The following is a 16624-nucleotide window of genomic DNA, read 5'->3' as shown; positions in this document are numbered from 1 at the left end:
GTAGAACTGCCACATAGCATATTTTATTAATGATTACTTTAATTATATCAGTGGGGCTAATGTTCCTGTCATTAGATAAAGGTAAAGTCACCATCAGAGACAGACAACTGGTAGGTGATTTAACCTGAGGGTTACTACACCATCGGTGAGGGCTAAGGTTGAGAAAATGGACCCCTCATTGTAACGTCAGACAGCATGGGAATTGAACCCACACTGTTGCCGTCACTCTTCATCATAGGCCAAATGTCTCGCCAACTGAACTAACCAAACCCCAGCCCTCACAGCCGTGGCTAACCAAAACCTCAAACAGACTGAGCAGGGCCGTCTCTGGGGACCCATCGGGTTTCAGAATTAATCCTGAAGCCTCTCAAGGGTTTTTAATCTGTGACGGGCTCTTTCTGAAAGGACTCAGATCAGAGACAGCATCAGAACAAAACACCTTCACAGCTTCCTGCCACAGCACTCTTTCAGTCAGTGATGTCTGGGTTCAAATCCCACTCTAGAGACTTCAGTACGACAATCCAGACTGACACACCAGTGCAGGACTGAGGAAGCACTGCTGCATTGTCAGAGGTGCCATCTTTGTGGGTGAGACATTACATAGAAATCCCATCTAGGTGAAGAAAATACCATAATAATGTTTGAAGAATAATTGGCAAGTTCTTCTGGTGACTTGAACAATGTTTTTGGCACCTCAATCAACATCGCCAAAACAGATTATCTGGTCATGCACTCATTGCTGCTTGTGAGACCCTCCTTACTGTGTGAGTATTGTGTGCCAATTTTCCAAATAACAACAGAGATTTTTTAAACAAAATCGTTAGTAGGATGAAGTAATTCCATGGAGGCTGGTATCCCATCACCAAGTCACCCTTTCCAGGCCCAGTACATGGACTCTGAGCAGCCAACTCAGAATAGTTCCCTAAAGCAAGGAAAATGCCTGCCAGCCTGGGCTCCCTGATTGAGCCAGGTTAACAACCCCAGTCAGGGATCTCTTACTCAATGGAATCCATCTGGCCAACTTGTTCCAATCACTACATAGGGGTATTGGAGATAACTAAAAGGATGTGGAGGGTGCTATACAAATGTGAACATTCTTTCCCATAAGGTTTTAAACTTCAGCAGGGTCATGGTATCTCCAAAACACAAACTTGAAGCTACAATGCATTGTTTTTACACTGACTCAGCCCTCCCCTCTACTGGACATGGTTAATATTACACATACAGGGTGATGTGCACGTTAACAAGGCAAAAGTGAGGACTGCAGATGCTGGAGATCAGAGTCGAGAGTGTGGTGCTGGAAAAGCACAGCAGGTCAGGCGTATCTGAGGAGCAGGAGAATCGATGTTTCGGGCAAAAGCCTTTCATGAGGAAAGGCCCTTGCACATTAACAATCCTGGTGAGGAGTCACACTCCCCTGCACCCCCAGTCACATGCTTGCCCCCACAGTTTTCTTCTCTTTAGCATCACAATCTGCATCTGGGTGGCATCCCAAAGAATGGCAGGTTCGTGCAAGAGAAAACATTACTCTCTAGTCCCAAACCAAAATATAAGGGTGGAAAGGAATTGTCAGCACTCTATAACCCAAGACTTACAGGTCTGTGTAGCTGACACTCCCACTCCCTACTGCCAGAACAGCCTCAGTGACCTGGCTCAGTAAGTATCCCTGAACAATATTACTAAGAAAAGGTTTGGACTATAACCTGGTGTTGTGTGGTTTTTAACTTTGTCCACCCTAGTACAACACCGGCTCCTCCACATCATGACTAAGAACATAAACAGAGACTCAGTCCCCTTGCAGACAATCCCATGGGATTATTTTGAAGAAGAGCAGGGGAATTACTCCCAGTGTCCCAGTCAGTATTTATCCTTCACTCACTGGATACAAATAAACAAAATACCGTGGATGGTGGGAAGCTGGAAAAAGCTGGAATGTGCTGGAAACACTGAAATACATCCTGTTAAAAGATCATCAACCTATGACAACTCTGTTCCAGTTTTATAGATGGTTTCTGATCTGCAGTGTATTTCCAGCATTTTGCAGTTTTGTTTCGCTAAAGTACAGGCTGTCTGGTCATTAATATCTTTCTTGATTATGGCCACTTGCTGCTTGCAAATTGGCTGCCACATTCCCTACGTAACAACAGTGAGTAGAAAGCACTTTGAAACACTTTGAAATGGAAGTTCTTCCATTTTTATTTAATTAGCCCATAGTGCAATTTTGTGTGAAGACTTCAGGACCCCAGAGCAACCTTCTGATGATGTTACGGAGCTGCACATCACTGTGCATAAATAGCTTAATCTTATTTTCTTCACATTTTCATGTCCATGCTGTAGTCTGACCAGGTATGTCTTCCAGACTCTCTTAAATCCTATCTGGATCAGTGGTGCTGGAAGAGCACAGCAATTCAGGCAGCATCCGAGGACAGGCAAAATCGACGTTTCGGGCAAAAGCCCTTCATCAGGAATAAAGGCACAGTGTGGGTGGAGTTAGAACACACTAGGATTTAAGAGAGTCTGGAAGACATACCTGGACAGACTACAGCATGAACATGAAAATGTGAAGAAAATAAGATTAGTCTTCATCTAATGTAATTATAAGTCAGCTCCTAGTCTGTCTACAATCGCCATGTACAGCAGTGTTAGTATTCATGTATACAGTAATAAATTGTGTTACTTTGAAGTTTAGGCCTAAAAACAGTTCCTGACTTAGCCTGCTCCCGGACCAATCTGTAAAGAACACAAAATCATAGCGCGGCAATAATCATAGCGCGGACACGATAAAACAATAATCTAGAAAACTAGATCCTGTTGTCATTTCTGCTGTCACTAATTCTCAAGCACCCAGTGCCTGCTGTGTAAGGAAGGTTGGAACACTGACAATTTCACCTGAACTTACCGATATTGTTCCTTTGCCTGCATGATGATAAAATCCCACTTGTGGTTGATCTTCATGTTCAAGTTATTGTAATTTTCCTTAAAGAAAAGAAATAAAGTCAATGCATTAATCCTTTTGGTCATCCAATAAAATGCCCGTGTCCTCATTCACCAAAAATCACCAACATTCTGTCCCATTTCACCCACATTGACACTACGGTCAAGAAAGCACAAAAAAAACCCTACTTCCTCAGGAGGCTAAGGAAATTTGGCACATCCATAAAGACTCTTAAAATTTTTTATAGATGCACCATAGAAAGCATTCTATCCGGATGCATCATAGTTTGGTACGGCAACTGTTTTTCCCAAGACTGCAAGGAACTACAGAGAGTCGTGAACACAGCCCAGCCCATCACACAAACCAGCTTTCCACCCATCGACCTCACTGCACTAGTAAAGCAACCAACATAATCAAAGACCTCAACAGATTCAAGAACACCTTCTTCCCTGCTGCTATCAGAGTTTTGAATTGACCACTTTAATGTTAATGTTGATCTCTCTCTACCTTCTCAACAGCTGTAACACTATATCCTGCATTCTGTTCTGTTCTGTTACCCTGATGCACTTGTATAGTACCGTCTGCCTATGACGCTTATAAGACAACACTTTTCACTGTACCTCCGTACACGGGACAGTAATAAATCAAACCATATCATTCTCCTGACTATACCTTTTAAGAGTGGTGTCTCTCAGGGTTGCCAACTTTTCTGGTGTCTTTGGGGTTAAAGCTGATAACTTTTAATAGGAAATTGGGGTGGGAAATAATTTGTATTCATTTAAAAAAAAGATTAGAAATGGGTCAATAAAGTCACAAAGGCCAGATGACGAGATTAGAGGCAGGATAATAGATGAAAAACTGCGAGGAATATGTTCATTTGGAGTTGGCAACCTGGAATCAACAGGAGATTATAACAATTGTGCAGGTTCAATTCCTGCATTGGCTAAGGTGAAAGACTCCCCTTCTCATCTTCTCCCCTTGCCTGAGACATGCTGACCTGTAGGTTAAACCACCACCAGTTCTTTCTGTCTGATGGGTGACTTCACCTTTTATTTACTGATGAACATTTCATAATGACAGTGCTTGTAATGGTCAGGAATGCACTGTCTGAAAGGGCATAGTAAATAGTAAATTTTGAAGAGGAACTGGATAAATATTTGACATGGGAAGTTTTGAAGGATTAAGAGGAAAGTCCTGTGCTGAGGCTAATGGGATAACTCTTACAAAGATCTCCCACAGACATGATGGGCTGAATGGCCTGCTCCTCCTGCGCTGCCCCAGTCTGACAGACTATGAGGAAAACATTGAAATGCTGGTCCTGCATGAAAGCGTACTACATATTTGCGAGCAATAGACATGGACATCTGGGGGAGAGTGGACTGTGATATTGTGGAAACTATGAAGAACAAAGTTTGTGGGGCTTTGATGATCAGGTTCCTCAGGAAATGGTGAAGTGTCTCCCCATTGTGAATCTCACAGGTGTTAGACTTAAAACTGAGATGGTTGAGCTGTCCAGACACAATCCCAGAGCTCTGTTTCCAAGGTCTCACATTTATCTTGTGGGCATGTAACTAGGAGGAAGTCAGTTAGCTCGGTTGGCTGGACTTCTGGTTTATAATGTAGAGTAATGCTGACATTATGGGTTCAATTCCCACATAGGCTGAGATTACTGTGAAGGACACTCCCTCCCTTTGAAGGGTGGTGACCGTCAGATAAAACTATCACTAGGTTTCTTCCTGCCTCTAATGGGAGAGCCACGCTACAGCCTGTTAAAACTGCAGAAACTTTATATATTGGGGACTGAAAAGAAACATGCTTACATCACACAGAAAGCAGGAAACTCTTGGGTTAGAGCGGCATTGAAAGATCTCACCTTCTCATATTCTTCCAATAAACCTTTCTTGCATATATTTTTCTTTGCCAAATAAATTGCTGTTAAACACAAAAAGAAAATTCATCAATTAACTACTTCATTGCAGAATGGAAATAGTGTCTCTACATTACAACAGGGACTATACTGCATTGGCCTTAAAGCACTTTAAAATGTTCTGAGATTGTGAACGGCGCAATATAAATGCAAGGTTTTTCTTGTGTTTTAATTTAAACATTTTGCTGATTTTTCCCACTGCTAGTTATTTGAGAGTTGGCACATTTAAGGAGGAAAATGATCATGTGAACGACGTTAATAAATATACTCACCATAATCTGTGTCTTCCGCTGGCCATTCCTGAGTGGGCCAGAAGTAAGGAGTCTGTGTAGGATTTAAAGAAAAAAGAACAATAAAATAAATTCTTAGATCACAGGAAATACATAGAGATAGGAGGCTGGGATATATGTAAGCGTGTAAAAGCATCTTAAAAAGGATAAGGGGTTATCTTACTGAAGCATACAAGATTCTGATGGGGTTTGACAGGAGAGATGTTGAGAAAATGTTTTCAATAGTGAGGGAATCTCAAATGGGGGTCATAGTTAGAGAATAAGGGACCGATTCTGGAATTCTCTACCCCAGAGAATTGTGGAAGCTAGATTACTGCAAATATTTAAAGAGTGGGGTAGACAGATTATTAAAATTGCAAAGAGTTTAGAGCTCTGAGGAACTAGAAGGAGAGCGGAGTTAGGGCCTGGGGCAGATGAGTTTGGATCTTTTGGGATGGTGGGGCAAGACTGAGGGGCCAAATGGCTTACTCCTGTTCCTATTTCCAATGTTCTTAACTTGACATTGAAGAAATATACCTTTGAACAGTTAATATTGTGTGCATGTAAACTTGAGCTCATCCAAAATATTGTTGCCTGTGTCCTTACTAACACTAAATTCACTTGTCACTTTTGTGCTCACTGGTGTCCTGTTAAGCGAGCTGGCAATTGGGAAGCTCACATTTATGTTTTCAAACCTCACCATGTTCTCACTGACTCCTGATCTCTATAAGCTCCTCCAGCCTCACAGCTTTATCTGTATTCCTCTATATGGTTTGTATGGTCTCACACTTGTCTGATTTCCATCACCCAGCCATTGCTGGTCATATAATAAGGTGACCTAATAAGCCACAGGTGAGGTACCAGAAGACTGTAGGTTGGCTAATGTGGTGCCATGATTTAAGAATGTGGTAAGGAAAAGATAGGGAACTATAGACTAGTGAGCCTGATTTCGGTGGTGGGCAAGTTGTTGGAGGGAATCCTCAGAGACAGGATTTACATGTATTTGGAAAGGCCAGGACTGATTAGGGATAGTCAGCATGGCTTTGTGCATGGGAATCATGTCTCACAAACTTGATTGAGTTTTTTAAGGAAGTAACAAAGAGGATTGATGAGGGCACAGTGGTGGACATGATCTACATGGACTTCAGTAAGGCGTTCAACAAAGTTCCCCATGGCAGACTGTTTAGCAAGGTTAGATCTCATGGAATACAGGGAGAACTAACCATTTGGACACAGAACTGACTCAAAGGTAGAAGTCAGAGGGTGGTGGTGGAGGGTTGCTTTTCAGACTGGAGGCCTGTGACCTATGGTGTGCCACAAAGATTGGTGCTGGGTCCACTGCTTTTCATCATTTATATAAATGAATTGGATGTGAACACAGGAGGTATGGTTAGTAAGTTTGCAGATGACATCAAAATTGGAGGTGAAGTGCACAGTAAAGAAGGTTATCTCAGATTACAACAGGATCCTGATCAAATAGGCCAATGGGCTGAGAAGTGGAAGGTGCAGTTTATTTTAGATAAATGTGAGGTGCTGCATTTTAGAAAGGCAAATCAGGGCAGTACTGGTAAAGCCCTGGGGAGTATTGCTGAGCAAAGAGACCTTAAAGTGCAGGTTTATAGTTCCCTGAAAGTGGAGTTGCAGAAAGATAGGATAGTGAAGAGACTGTCTGGTATGCTTGCTTTTATTAGTCAGTGAACTGAATATAGGAGTTGGGAGGTCATACTGCAGCTGCACAGGACATTGGTTCGGTCACTTTTGGAATACTGGGTGGTACAGTGGCTCAGTGGTTAGCACTACTGCCTCACAGCACCAGGGACCTGGGTTCGATTCCAGCCTCAGGCAACTGTCTGTGTGAAGTTTGCACGTTCTCCCCGTGTCTGCGTGGGTTTCCTCTGGGTGCTCCGGTTTCCTCCTACAGTCCAAAGATGAGCAGGTTAGGTGAATTGGCCATGCTAAATTGCCCATAGTGTATGTTAGTAGTCAGGGGTAAATATAGGGGAGGGAAATGTGTCTGGGTGGGTTACTCTTCAGAGGGTCGGTGTGGACTTGTTGGGCCGTAGGGAATCTAATCTAATTCTGGTCTCCCTGCTATAAGAGGGATGTTGTGAAACTTGAAAGGGTTCATAAAAGATTTGGAGGGTTTGAGCTATAACAGCTGGGGCTGTTTTCACTGGACTGGCAGAGACTGAGGGAAGACCTTAAATAGGTTTATAAATCATGAGGAACATGGATAGGATAAATAGACAAAGTCCTTTCCCTGGGGTGGGGGAGTCTAGAACTAGAGGGCATAGGTTTAAGGTGAGAGGGGAAAAATTTATAAGGGACCTAAGTGGCAGCTTTTTCACACGGAGGATGGTGCATGTATGGAATGAGCAGCCAGAGGAAGTGGTGGAAGCTGGTGCCATTACAACATTTAAAAGGCATCTGGATGGATATATGAATAGGAAGGGTTTAGAGGGATATGGACCAAGAGCTGGCAAATGGGACTAAATTTATTTTGGATGATTGGTTGGCATGAACAAGTTGAACTGAAGGGTCTGTTTCCAGGAATCTATTTCTGTACATGTACATCTCCAGGAATCTATTTCTTCGCCCAGAGGCCCACTGAAGATGTTACCTAGTAGGGTGACAAAACGTCTGGAAATGAACCTTCCAGCTCAGCGAGCAAACCTACATCCAGAACCTCAACCTGAGCTTCAAATCTTCTCAGTCTATTTCTTCCCTAAAACTCTTCACCTTTCTCTTTCCCTCTCCTTATTCCTTAAAATCCACTGCTTTGACAAGCCTTTTAGTCACCTGAGGTAAAATCTCCTCAACAAAAAAAAACAAAGAGCCATGGATGCTGGAAATCAGAAACAAAATCAGAAATTGCTAGAAAAAACTCAGCAGGTTTAGCAGCATCTGTGGAGAGAAAGCAGAGTTAATGTTTTGGGTCCAGTGCCTCTGCTTCAGAATCTTTCACAGATACTGTCAAACCTGCTGGGTTTCTGCGGGTTTTTCAGGGTTTGTTAAAAATTTAACTTTTGGTCGTAGTTAAGTTGTTCAAATATATTCTAAGCCAACGCAAGTTTTTCTTAAGAATGGTCACCAGACCTGAAACATTAACTGTGTTTTCTCTCCACAGATTCTGTCAGACCTGCTGAGTTTTTCCAGCAATTTCTGATTTTGTTTATAAAAGCTCATTGCCTGACTTTAATACTGTTTTCTCAGAAAGATCTGGCGATGTTTTACCACATTAAAGACAACAGAAAAATAACTCTGGACTTGAAACGTTAACTCTGTTTCTCTCTCCTCAGATGCTGTCAGACTGGCTGAGTTTCTCCAGCGTTCTCTGGGTTTGTTAAAAATTTAAGTTCTGGTTGTAGTTAAGTTCATCAAACATATTCCAAACTAACAACAATTGTCGCTTGGTTAAAGTCAAGCTATTTGCAGACCGGCTAGCTTATTTATTAATGATACTTCATTGCCAAAAGATTCAATGATTCCATCCATGGGTTTTGATTTGATCTGAGTCCTGGTGATATTCTCAGGTTAGCCCTAGATTTCACTAAATACGCATTTAATAGACCCAAGTAGTATCATAGAATCGCTGCAGGGCAGATAGAAGCCACTTATAGAGTATAGAGTCATAGAGATGTACAGCATGGAAACAGACCCTTCGGTCCAACCCGTCCATGTCAACCAGATATCCCAACCCAATCTAGTCCCACCTGCCAGCACCCGGCCCATATCCCTCCAAACCCTTCCTATTCATATATCCATCCAGATGCCTTTTAAATGTTGTAATTATACCGGCCTCCATCACTTCGTCTGGCAGCTCATTCCATACCCGTACCACACTCTGCGTGAAAAAGTTGCCCCTTAGGTCTCTTTTATATCTTTCCCCTCTCACCCTAATCCTATGTCCTCTACTTCTGGACTCCCCCACCCCAGGGAAAAGACTTTGTCTATTTACCCTATCCACGCTCCTCATGATTTTGTAAGGGACCTAAGTGGCAGCTTTTTCACTATAAGGTCACTCCTCAGCTTCCGATTCTCCAGCCCTGGCAACATCCTTGTAAATCTTTTCTGAGCCCTTTCAAGTTTCACTACATCTTTCCGATAGGAAGACGACCAGAATTGCACGCAATATTCCACCAGTGACCTAACCAATATCCTGTATAGCTGCAACATGACCTCCCAACTGCTGTACTCAATACTCTGACCAATAAAGGAAAGCATACCAAACGCCTTCTTCACTCTCCTTTCTATCTGTGATCCACTTTCAAGGAACTACGAACCTGCACTCCAAGGTCTCTTTATTCAGCAACAGTCCCGAGGACCTTACCATTAAGTGTATAAGTCCTGCTAAGATTTTGCTTTCCCAAAATGCAGTAGCTCACATTTATCTAAATTCAACTCCATCTGCCACTTCTCAACCCATTGGCCAATCTGATTAAGATCCCATTGTTACCTGAGATAACCTTCTTTGCTGTCCATCAAATGTGCACCAACCCTCTAAACAGCATCCAATCCACCACCATAACCCCACATTTCCCATGGCCAATCCACATAGCCTGCACATCCCTGGACACTATGGGCAACTTAGCACAGCCAATCCACCTAACCTGAACATCTTGGACAGGAGGAGGAAACCGGACCACCCAGAGGAAACCCACGCAGACACAGGGAGAATATGCAAACTCCACACAGACAGTCATCGAGGGCTGGAATCAATCCTGGGTCCCTGGCATTGTGAGGCAGCAATGCTAACCACTCAGCCACCAGTCTGTACGTGAATTAGCTGATAGCAGCATCTTAATACGTGTCATCCAAGCCATATCATGAAGTAATTCAGACCTTGCCCAGGAGAGAAATGTGGTCAATGAAAATTGCTCCATTTAACTGTAGCATAAAATCTTGCTATCCTAAAGGAGGCCATTAAGGCAACCATGTTTGTACCAGCTTTCAATAGCTCCCAATTAATCTGAATCCCTCACCTTTTCCACCCAATTCTCTTTGAATTTCATGTTTTCCCACATTTATACAATTTCCTTTTGAAATGTATTCTTATCTTTACTCCCAGCTCCCTTACAGGCAGCACATTCCAGGTCACAACTCACTTCATCCTTTGGTTTTTCTGCCAATGTTCTTAAATTCTGATGACTGACCTATCTGCACTATTGGAAACAATTTTCCCTGTGTATAGTGGTTCAGTTTTGTATTAATACAGTGTTTGAAATGTAAACAACTCAGGAATCAAGATTAGTGAGCAAATTCCACATGTTCACCCAAAACTGTGTGATTCATGTTTGACTAGTGGCAAAGCCGGGTTACCTACCTGGAACCTGTAAAGACTGTTGTCATGCTTCAGGACCAGGTTCCTGGGCTCCTGTAAGGGGTAAATGTAGCCAAGCTTCACAATCATATTCCCCAAGATGTAGCTTTCTGGAAAAAAACATGTCATTTCAATAAAAACCCAACAGCGGTTTAGTTAGAGTGAAGTTATTGAAATAAAAAGTAATTCATAAAACAGGTTCTATAGATATATATACATATGTGTAAAGACATTACAAATAATATCATATACACTACAACGCACACATTCTGGTGGCCCTGTGGCTCAGTGATTAGCACTGCTGCCTCACCAGCACCAGGGTCCCAGGTCGATTCCAGCCTCGGACGACTGTCTGTGTGGAGTTTGCATATTCTCCCCATGTCTGCAGGCCAGGGGTATTGGCCATGTTAAATAGCCCGTAGTGTTAGGTGCATTAGTGAGAGGGAAATGAGTCTGGGTTGGTTATTCTTCGGAGGTCGGTGTGGACTTGTTTGGCCAAAGGGCCTGTTTCCACACTGTAGGTAATCTAATCTAATAATTCTACACAGATACACATGTATATTTGTGCATTAATTGCACATATTATGAAGTGTCAACAATGGACCAGCAAATCACACTCTCAGCTCATTCAAATCCCAATCCAGAATCAAGAGCATTCTGTTGACTATTTGAAATATGCAACTTCTAATTATGCACAATCAGTCCTTGCTTGCAAGCCTCAATAAAGTATACTCACCATTTATTGTAATTGGAGGTAATTTATTAAATAATCCACACACTGCGCTAAACATTAGGCTGGAAGCCAATTTAAGATCCTTGGTCAGGTTTGCAGTATGTGCTAGAAGCTAAATCCATAAATACTGTCTTTTTTATGTCTTGTCTTTTTTAGGCAGAAGGAATTTTTACATACATTTCCATAAAATAAAGGGTCATGGATTTAGCCAATCTCTGCTACATCCCCATGGCAACACCGTGACTAATCAGAATCTATCTGCCTGGCTTGAAAATTAAGATTGACAGTTAACAGTTCTTGCTATCAATGATGGCCCAGCCAATCAGCACCCCCTTCTCATGCTCTATAAAATGGTGCCTAGAAAGGCCCTGTATCGATTGCTGCTGCACACCATCCACCTCTTCTCCCTCATCCACCGTCCGGACACGCCTTGGCGTAAAAAAAAAAAAAAAAGAAAAAAAAAAAAAAATAAAATAAAATGGTGCCTCCTTTTTCAGGCCTGCCTCTTGTGCCCCAGTTCTGATGAGTGCAAGATGAAAAGCTTCAACTTCTTGTCTCCTTTTCGCAATGCCTGTATTTGTTGTGTGAAAGTTGGCTGTTGGGTTTTCTGTGAAACCTCAATAAGTAGCTGTGAAGTTCTATTGTAATGTCCTGCGGTTGTGCTATATAAATGCAAATCTTTCTTCTGTTTAATATGTAACGTAAGCATGCATAATTTATTATATGTGTACATGTTTATATACAGAAATACTTCACAGTTTTCTCACCAAATCAACCAATTATCAAGCTTAATGGAATCTTTCACCTTCCTTGAAAATATAAAATCTAGCATGATGCAATCCATTCTAATAAACCTGAAGGTCTGTGTCACAGCCCATTAATTTAGCACTGTCATTGTTAGAGCCCTGATCTGATCCACATGAATTCAGAAGAAGAACAGGAACAGAAATGACAAGTGATACACAACTGCTTGCTGACCATCGAGGTTGTTAGTCTAACAATTCAGGTGGTGCCTGTATGAGACCCACTTTCTGATTTCAATGCTAGCAGCTGCTGTTTGGGTTTTGGGGCTCCATGGGAACCAATGCCTCATGGCATCCTCAAACGGAGAGTACAGGGGAATAATGTAATCACAGCAAGCTAGGAAGAAACAATTGCCCATCAGTTATTGATAGGAGTAAGAAGTTGAAGATGCTTTATAGGACAAAGGATTGATGGAGGTATAGAGGGTGGAGGTAAGAGAAACTGTTTTATAAAATTTGATCCAATGCTGCATAGCTAAGAGTTTGTGCTCTTACCTTCATCTGTAATTTGCAGGCGCTGAATCAGCCATTCCAGCACATCTTGCCCTACAAGAGAACAGGCAGCATCATGAAGATACCCAAATGCTGGGAATGGTTATAGGGAAGAAAATAGGGTTGAAATTGTGTCAACTTCCTTAGACCCATCTCAATAGGCTCTTCTCAATCTTGGGCTGTTCTTTCCTGAAGAGATTTTCTTTCTGCAAGTGTGGCTATATTCTACTGACTCTAGAGCAGGGACCCTGTAAACCTACACATAGCTTTTTGAAATTTCAAAAATATACCTTATTCATTAAAAAAAACCTTTAGATACATACTGTTATTGACAGGACCAAACACCCTAAAATATATTAATATTAAGACTGCAATTTTATCCTATTTTAAAGGCAAGTGTAAGGCATCATGTTCCAGACGTAATTTGATTGGTCAAAAGACTAGGCTTGAAGCAAAACACACTTTATTCTTACACTATAGTTAAAATACAAAAAAAAATAGAATTGGAATAACTTAGCTTTATTGAAAAACGTAGCAGAATAATAGATTGCATAACTATTAAACAGCAGCTGGTCAAATATAGTGACATTGCATAAACACACCTTTGGCAAAGGCAAATTCAGTAAAATCAATAGTCTCTCATGCATTTCTCTAGTCCAGGAGGAAAGAACATCAAGAGAAAACTCTTGAGTGAGAGAACGCAAGCATTTTGCTGTAGCAGGGAGACATGTTTGGCAGCTTCCAAACCCCAAAAGCATTTGAAAGTTAAATTAAAATCCTGGTTCTGTGGGAGCTCCACCACAGCCTTTCATGCTGCTTCTATTGTTTGAACTCTTTTAAAAAAAAATCTAGTTGCACAGCTGGGCACAGTGCAGAAGCTTGGCTCCAGGTTTACAACACTTGCTTTCAAGAGAAACAGGACAGAACAAAACCCTCTTAAAGGCACATCTTACCATAATACATAGTCACTAAAACAATTTGGTTATGCATAGTCTCAGCATATTGAGAACAACAAACATTGGAGTTTGACTCTCCTGACAGTTCCAAAAGGCCAAGGCATTTCTTAATTATGTAAGATACAATTTACATGTATTTGAGGCATTGGGATGATTTGATAACTGAATGGAACCCCCATTATACTTTGGCAGAAAGACCTTAGAAGATGGTCTTTCCCCACTGCGCCTTGGTGGCAGCTGGCCCAAGCTTTAGTGCATCCCTTAGCATATAGTCCTGGACTTTGGAATGTGCCAGTCTGCAACATTTGGTTGAGGTCAATGCCTTGCTCTGGAAGACCAACAAGTTTCAGGAAGACCAAGCTTGGTTGATCTTTGTCTCGGTGTACATCCCAGGGAACAGACGAGAGGGCAGAGTCCTGTGAATCTACACATACCATTTAGCTATTACTAAATTTGGGGTGGGTGATTGCAACATATCAGGGTTGATGATTGTTGCTTCCTTGTTTTGCAAAGTGGTGTCACTGTTTCAATGTCTGCAGTGTGAATCTGTCTGCATTTCCCGTCTTCATGGATTGGGCTTTATATGGTGACACTGCAGATTGCAGGCAGATAGGAGATGTTAGATTATTCTGGCCAAGAGACATTACTCCTGTTAGGAACTGGCACTGATCTTACCCACATAATTTCCATTGAACAACACTCTTCCACTCATGGCATCTTCTCTGGAGAAGTAGTTGTGCTGTAGTCTTGGTCAAGACTCACAGATACACAAATTGCACTGCCTGCCTTCAACTCACTGGCTGATAAATTGGTGTCAATGTTCACATCTGTTCTTTAAACAAAAGGAAAATATATTCACAAGTGTAACTTTACACTCAACTGAATCATGTCGCAATTCAATGACAAACATAGTCTTCCTGAGCTTAAAAACTAGCTTAGCAGGACAGTCACTACATGCAACTGGCTCAATTTTGCCAATTAAATTGGAAGTGTAGATTCTGAATGGCAGCTTTTCTGGCACAATTATGGTGTCCCTGCTTCTGAGTCAGAGATTCTGGGTTCCAGTTCCACTTCAGGATTTAATGGCTAAGGAAGGTGTCCTCATAACATGACCGAACAGGTGAGTATCCACTTGTTAAACTTTCTAACACATGTCAATGGCAGGTGGTGAGAGTGGGACAAACTTAGCCATTTGAAGCCTTTACCATCACTGTCCATTACTCCAAGTTGCATGTAAATGTGTACATTGCTATAGAACCTTGAGCCTCTTGGAGAGTTGGTTAGCTCAGCTAACTGAAAGTCTGGTGTGGGTCAGATTGGTGTCAAGAGCAAGTAGTCTGATCCCTGTCTTGGCTGGAGAGGATTTGAGACTTGCCTCCTTGTCCCCCTCCCAGGTTGAGTTTCTGGTGCACTGGATCAGACCAGCCTTTGGGGACAGGACTGAAGAGGAGAAGGATTCTGAATGCTAATTTGTTGCCAGATATAAAAGCATTATCCTAGCCTAGAATCTATTGCAACATGAGAAATTCATTGTTTGACATTAAGAAAGAGTTTTCAAAATCAATCCATCAGTGAGTGAACACCTACTGTATGATTCTTAATGAATCCAAACACAGAAAATACAGAAAAACATTAAGAAAATATTTTATCTTAATTAAAACACACATAATCAAATCTCATATTAATGCAATGCATTCTAAATTAAATGGTTTCTACACGCTACCATCTAGTTGCTTTACCAGTAAACTGAATTATTCAATTATTGATCTTCTGCATTGTTGATTAGGAGAGTTGACAAACCTCAAATGTCCATGCTTTGGGTTACTGGCTATTTTGAGTTTCCATATGATTCCCATTCCGATCTCGCTCTACCCTCAGCCTCCTATGCTCTTCCGGAGTAGTTCAATAGAAATTTGAAGAACAGCTTTTCAGATTGAACAGTGAGTTTAACATTTTCACATCCTAGCCAGTGTTATCATTCTTTCAGACCACAACTGTTATCCTGCTGTTGTCATTTACATTCCCCTTCTGACCCAGCTTTGGTTTCTTTGCTTGTTCCATTACCTTCTGGCTCGCACCATCAACCCTCAACCCTTCTGATTCCCATCTTTTCCCTGTTTATCTTTCCTCCCTAGAAGTGGTTATTGGTGGAGTGAAGGGAATTGAGATGGGGCAAAAAAGACACAATTTTATGAATGCAAAGATTTCAGACAGTGTTAGCTCTGGGGGGTTACCGTCAATCCTTCCTCACGTGGGACAGAGATGAAAGAACCATAGCTTCAACAAGGGCTGCTCTCCTTTAGGAGAACAACGTCTTAAATTGAGCAGTGTTGCTATTCTAACCCTGTCTACCAGCAAAGATCACAAAGGACGCTTCATGATCAATAAGTTCTCCAGCCCTTCAGTCTCCTGTAGGTGTCAGCATTTAGTTTATATAATCCTCTTATTGTCAGACCAAGTAACCTAGCAACAGACTGAGATAATGAAGGGATGAATCATTGGCATTATTCTTTAGCTGATTTTGTTTTATCTCCTAAGTGTAGCAGATGAGTGGCATCATAGTACTGTACAATGTGGTGTTTAACAGCAGAAATAGTTAACAACCATATGACAACTAGCAGAGAACTTCATTGATGAACAGGAATTTGAGAAATGTAGAGAAGGCTCGACTTCACAGCAAAGGTTACATTGTCAATCATATCTGAGTTAATCCTATTTCTCCCTCTAACACACTGCAATAAACCTCCAATATCACTGTAGATCAAACTGCAGCACTTCAGATTAAATCATGCATTGCAAATGAAATGGTGTAGATTGGGCTTCAAGAGCTGAAAGCATTATCCAGAAATGAAATGATGCCAGTGAAAACAGCTATTTATTCAGAGATGAAAAGAGACACAGTGTCAGGAAATATGAAGGATAGAAATTCACAACCAGTGAATCAAACACCATAACAATGAAAACCAGCTCAAATTTACAAGGAGGAATTAAATCCCATGAAAGGTCTTGTTACGTTTAATGTTTTACCTAGTTGTTTCCTCACATACTCTAATGGTAGTGTTCCCAGGTTTTAATGTTAATGTACAATGGTAAACTCTAACACAGAAGGAGGTTTAGTGCCTCATTGTACCCATGCAGGCTCTCTAAAGAAGCCATGTATCATCATATTGTTTTAAATTATTCATTTTA

At 41.5% G+C, this 16624-nt stretch overlaps 1 protein-coding gene across 1 annotated transcript in view; it reads right to left on the bottom strand.

The window, feature by feature from the left end:
* The window catches only part of rgs9b (regulator of G protein signaling 9b), a 91422-nt gene that overhangs the window by 45071 nt on the left and 29727 nt on the right, over window positions 1-16624 (bottom strand). The window contains exons 3-7 of the mRNA XM_043715031.1: window positions 12483-12533; window positions 10455-10561; window positions 5135-5186; window positions 4809-4867; window positions 2900-2976 (exon numbers count right to left, since the gene is read on the bottom strand). Of these exons, the coding sequence (XP_043570966.1) occupies window positions 2900-2976; window positions 4809-4867; window positions 5135-5186; window positions 10455-10561; window positions 12483-12533 (346 nt within the window). The remainder of the gene's footprint in view (window positions 1-2899; window positions 2977-4808; window positions 4868-5134; window positions 5187-10454; window positions 10562-12482; window positions 12534-16624) is intronic.

Source organism: Chiloscyllium plagiosum, chromosome 24 (assembly GCF_004010195.1).
Source record: "Chiloscyllium plagiosum isolate BGI_BamShark_2017 chromosome 24, ASM401019v2, whole genome shotgun sequence".
In the NCBI taxonomy this organism is placed as follows: domain Eukaryota; kingdom Metazoa; phylum Chordata; class Chondrichthyes; order Orectolobiformes; family Hemiscylliidae; genus Chiloscyllium; species Chiloscyllium plagiosum.
Note: the sequence above shows the minus strand (reverse complement) of the source record. Positions and strands in the feature narration are given on the sequence as shown.